This window comes from Bos javanicus, chromosome 7 (assembly GCF_032452875.1).
Source record: "Bos javanicus breed banteng chromosome 7, ARS-OSU_banteng_1.0, whole genome shotgun sequence".
Lineage (NCBI taxonomy): Eukaryota > Metazoa > Chordata > Mammalia > Artiodactyla > Bovidae > Bos > Bos javanicus.
Genome location: NC_083874.1, coordinates 4,916,258 through 4,921,633, shown reverse-complemented (window position 1 = coordinate 4,921,633; position 5,376 = coordinate 4,916,258). Strand labels below are relative to the sequence as shown.

The window sequence follows — 5,376 nt, the reverse complement described above, 5'->3', positions numbered from 1 at the left end:
GAAGGAGGCAGGAGCGGATGGGACCCGGCCAGGCCCCGCCCACCCTGTCAGGCCCCTGCAGGAGAAGAAGGAGGCGAAGAGCCGAGCTGGCGTTAACGAGACTTTACTGAAAACAACACCGGGCGAACCAAGGATTACAAACAGGAATGTGGACTCTTAGCAAAACAAAACAAAAAAACAAACAGAGGAAAAGGGCGGGAGGAGGGGGTGTCGGAGGGATGGAAGGGGAGGGGAAGCGAGAGCGAGGAAAGGGGAGGAGGGCTTTTTTTTTTTTTTTTCTTCTTCCCATTTCCTTAAAAAACCAACACAGGAGAACACACACACACACAACCAACGTTTGTTCCCGAGTAGAAACATAAATAGGGCAGAATCGAACACTCTGTTCTCTCTTCCAAAGTCAAAAAAAAAAAAAGGGGGGGGGGGGTAAAAGGAAAAGGAAGCGCAGGGCTTGAGGCTGCGCCCCCTCGGAGCCTCCTTCGGCGGCGGTGTGTACAAAGGGGCGGCCAGGACGCGCGGGTTTGTGCAACACGGGGTGACCGCGGCCCGGGATAAAGGCAGCGCAAGAGCGGGGCAGGGGAGGTCATGCGCTCACACCCCCGGGAGCAGGGGGTCCAGCTTGTCGAGTCTGAGGCGCCCTCTCCGAGTCCTGGCACCATGGGGGAGGGGGTCCCCGGGGCCGCGCCCTCTCCGAGTCCGGGGCGCCCACGCCCCCCCACACACACGCGAGCCCGCCTCTCTGGGAGGGGGCCGCGCATGCGCCCCGTGCGCGGGCTCAGTACGCGGGCACCTGGTGCTGGGGCAGCAGCTGGCAGCCGCTGTTGACGTGGCTGAGGACCTTCTGCTTGAGCTGCGCCACCTGCTCGCGCAGCAGGCTCGCTGTGGACGCCAGCTCCGTGTTCTGGCTCTTGAGCGTCTTCACTTTCTCCTCGAGGCGCGAGATGCGCTCCAGCTTGCGCTTGCGGCACTTGGAGGCAGCGATGCGGTTGCGCAGCCGCTTGCGCTCTGCCTTAATGCGCTCTTGCGTGTCCATGTCGATGGGCGACAGCGGCGGGCTCTCGCCGAAGCTCGGCACGTCGGGCACCGTCTGCGGTTCATCCTTGAGCGCGGCCAGGCGCGGTGGCCCCAACGTGCCTGGGGGTGGCGGCGGTGGGAAGGGCACAGGCTCCGCGGCGAAGGCGACCGTCGCAGCACCCCCAGCACTCCCGGTGCCGCCCGCGTAGCTGCTCAGGTTCGCGTAGACGGGCGCCTCGGGCGTGGCCGCCGCTGGGGCCAGCTCGCTGGGAGGCGCGGCGCCCGCAGCCGTGCCCGAAGGTCCCCCGGCGGCGGCTGCAGCGGAGGCCGCGCCCGCGCCCAGCTGGTTTTGCTTGTGTAAGTCCTCTAGGGCCTTGACGAAGCCCTCGGCGAACTCCTGCTCCTCGCTGGCCGCCACCTTGGGATAGAGGAACTGCGTGCTCGTCGGCGTGGTGGTAACCAGCCCGTTGGACTGGATGATGAGGCGCTCGAGCTCGGGCGAAGCGAGCTTGAGCAGCCCCAGCTCGGGCGAGGCAAGCAGACCGTCGGGGGGCGCCGTGCCCGGGGCGCCGTCGGTGCGCAAGGGGCCCGGGGGCGGCGCGGCCGCGGGCTTGAGAGCTGCCGCCACCTGTTCGCTCAAGCTCAGCGTCAGCGCGTCTTTCTTCATCATGCTGCCGGGCGCCGCCGTCGGGGGCGCCCCGGGGAACAGACGACCCGGGGACGCGAAGCTGCCACCGCCGCCACTGCTACTGCCGCCGCCGCCCAGGCCGCTCAGCGCCTCATCGCCGTAGAAGGGTGTTTCCATCCTCCGCCTCCCCCGCCGCGCCGGCCCGGGGGGGGAGTGGCCGCGGCCGCCCGGGGGCCCGCGCCCCCCCCCGTCCGCTCGGCCCTGCACCCTCCCCGGCTGCGGCCGCTGCGCCCGGCCCTCCGCTGGCGGCGGCTCCTGCGCCGCGCAACCCGTGCGCCCCCTTATAGCCTCGGCCCGGCGCGATGAGCTCACTGTCCCCGCTCGCCATTGGGCACGAGTGACGTCTCTCATTTGCATGATGGGGTGGGGCCAAGTCAATGACGCCCCCCTTATTCCCCACCGCCTGCCGTTGTCCGGGTGACGCGCGGTAAACCGCACAACAGCGCGCTGCCTTGTGGGTTGACGTCATGGGGGCGGGCCGAGCACCAGGCCTGGTCACTCCGCCCCAGGAGTGCTGTGTACGACCAATGCCCCCAGCGCCGCCTCCCGCCAAGGCACGTCCCGGGTGGCGTGATGGGCCCGGCCACCCGGCGCCCGCCCTCCCAGAGGCCCCGCCCCGCGTCCGCGCGTGGGGCCCCGGGCGGGAAGGGGGCGGTGCTGGCCTCCGGAGACCGGAGCGGGGGATGGGGCTCCGGATGGATAAATAACTCCCTGGCGCCTCCCGCTTCACTATGCTGTGTCTCCCTTATCGCGCCTCACACTGGACATTGTGCGGGCCTAAAGGAGCTGTGCCCGGCGGCTCGCTGCGGGTGTGGGCCAGGTCTGTTTCCAGCTCACCCCCACCCGGTGTGTTTGCCCCAGAAAGGCTGAGGAGGGGAGAGGAGGTTCCAGCCAGAAGTTGTTGTAAATGCTTTGATCCTGCTGCTTTTCATAGGGTGGGGTCTAAATCGCGGGAGTCCGATTTCCTGACTTTACAGACGGGAAATTGAGGCTCTGCGAGGTGGAGTGACCTGCCCTCGAGGCCAGAGCGTGACCAAACCTGAGCTCTTATCCATGCAGTAGAACCCGGGCGTCCATGCCCCGGGCAGCGGCTTACGTTTTTACCTCTGCGTCTGCCAGAGCCTCCTGTGGGTACCCCGGTGGCTCCCGGACTGGGCTGTTAAGTCAGGAATCCCAGATGGTACTTATTACCTGTTAATTACTACTGTGATTGTCAGGTCAGGCTTAATGGGCCTCCATAAAGACTGGCTGGGGATGGGAGTATGAGGGAGGTGGGAGGGGCCCTTCACCACACTGCGGGGAGATCCTTGGGACATCTGGGTCTGACCTACGACCCCTGCACAAAACACCCCCATGGCTCTCATCACACACTGGATGGGGCCCAGTCCATCACTAGTTGGTGGAGGGCCCATACATTCCTTTGTTCTTTCCGGTGACACTCTCTAACCTTTCACTCACCCTCTCTGAGCGCTGTCTTCCCAACTCCTTGCTGCCCTCAGGGCCTGAACAGGTGCTGGCTCCCTTCCCCCAATGCCAAGGGCTGGTTCTCAGAGAGGCCCCTCCCATTCACCTTGTTTCCCTTATACCTGGAACCATCCACAATGCTGCTGCTGCTGCTGCTGCTAAGTCAGTCGTGTCCGACTCTGTGTGGCCCCATAGACGGCAGCCCACCAGGCTCCCCGTCCCTGGGATTCTCCAGGCAAGAACACTGGAGTGGGTTGCCATTTCCTTCTCCAATGCATGAAAGTGAAAAGTGAAAGTCAAGTCGCTCAGTCGTGTTTGACTCTTGGCGTCCCCATGGACTGCAGCCTACCAGGCTCCTCCATCCATGGGATTTTCCAGGCAAGAGTACTGGAGTGGGGTGCCACTGCCTTCTCCAAATGCTAGGGCGGACCATAAGTCCCAGCAGGGCAGGCTATCTTGGGCCGGCTGGGTCTCCAGCTCCCTGCATGGGGCCTAGCATCCAATAGCCAGTGTTAAAGGAGAGGGCTGGTGGGATTACTGTGGCACTTTCTGGCCTCAGTTTGTCTGATTGGCCTATGGACATGAACACCTGGTCTTCTGTTTCCCTTCCTCACCTGGCCTTGCACCTAACTGGGCTGTGGAGCAAGAAGGCCTTGAAGGAGGCTGTCACCATAAGCAAGAGGCCTGGCCTGGCTGGTGGAGAGTTGGGGGTATGGATGTATGTCTGTGTACCCACAAATGTCTGTTTGTGCCCACATGTGCCTGTATGTGTTCACATATGAACCCAGGTGTGTTCACACACAGGAGTGGGTGTCTGTGCTTGTGTGAATCCATGCATATGTGTACCCATGTGTATGTATGTGTGTGTATATGTGTATGTGTTTCCAGGCATGTGGGTTTCTGTAGCCTCCAGTCATGTCCTCTCGGGTCCCAGTATGGCCAAGTTCAGTTCAGTTCAGTTGCTCAGTCGTGTCCGACTCTTTGCGACCCCATGAATCGCAGCACGCCAGGCCTCCCTGTCCATCACCAACTCCCGGAGTTCACTCAGACTCATGTCCATCAAGTCAGTGATGCCATCCAGCCATCTCATCCTCTGTCGTCCCCTTCTCCTACTGCCCCCAATCCCTCCCAGCATCAGAGTCTTTTCCAATGAGTCAACTCTTCACATGAGGTGGCCAAAGTACTGGAGTTTCAGCTTTAGTATCATTCCCTCCAAAGAAATCTCAGGGCTGATCTCCTTCAGAATGGACTGGTTGGATCTCCTTGCAGTCCAAGGGACTCTCAAGAGTCTTCTCCAACACCACAGTTTAAAAGCATCAATTCTTTGGCGCTCAGCCTTCTTCACAATCCAACTCTCACATCCATGCATGACCACAGGAAAAACCATAGCCTTGACTAGACGAGCCTTTGTTGGCAAAGTAATGTCTCTGCTTTTGAATATGCTATCTAGGTTGGTCATAACTTTCCTTCCAAGGAGTAAGTGTCTTTTAATTTCATGGCTGCAGTCACCATCTGCAGTGATTTTGGAGCCCCAAAAATAAAGTCTGGCACTGTTTCCAGTGTTTCCCCATCTATTTCCCATGAAGTGATGGGACCAGATGCCATGATCTTCGTTTTCTGAATGTTGGGCTTTAAGCCACTTTTTCACTCTCCACTTTCACTTTCACCAAGAGGCTTTTTAGTTACTCTTCACTTTCTGCCATAAGGGTGGTGTCATCTGTGTATCTGAGGTTATTGAGATTTCTCCCTGCAATCTTGATTCCAGCTTGTGTTTCTTCCAGTCCAGCGTTTCTCATGATGTACTCTGCATAGAAGTTAAATAAGCAGGGTGACAATATACAGCCTTGACGAACTCCTTTTCCTATTTGGAACCAGTCTGTTGTTCCATGTCCAGTTCTAACCCTTGCTTCCTGACCTGCATACAGATTTCTCAAGAGGCAGCTCAGGTGGTCTGGTATTCCCATCTCTTGAAGAATTTTCCACAGTTTATTGTGATCCACAAAGTCAAAGGCTTTGGCAGAGTCAATAAAGCAGAAATAGATGTTTTTCTGGAACTCTCTTGCTTTGTCCATGATCCAGTGGATGTTGGCAATTTAATCTCTGGTTCCTCTGCCTTTTCTAAAACCAGCTTGGACATCAGGAAGTTCACGGTTCACGTATTGCTGAAGCCTGGCTTGGAGAATTTTGAGCATTACTTTACTAGCAGGTGAGAT

The 5,376-nt window shown here is 59.2% G+C and overlaps 1 protein-coding gene across 1 annotated transcript; it reads right to left on the bottom strand.

Annotated features, from left to right (window-relative positions):
• Positions 1–87: 87 nt before the first annotated feature.
• On the bottom strand, positions 88–1,951 carry JUND (JunD proto-oncogene, AP-1 transcription factor subunit). The gene has a single exon (XM_061421560.1). The coding sequence runs from the start codon at positions 1,814–1,816 to the stop codon at positions 773–775; it is 1,044 nt and encodes a 347-aa protein (XP_061277544.1). The 5' UTR covers positions 1,817–1,951; the 3' UTR covers positions 88–772.
• Between the last annotated feature and the right edge of the window lie 3,425 nt (positions 1,952–5,376).

Bases quoted from the DNA above. Each gene is read 5' to 3' on its own strand.
- JUND (XM_061421560.1), bottom strand. From the start codon at position 1,816: ATGGAAACACCCTTCTACGGCGATGAGGCGCTGAGCGGCCTGGGCGGC.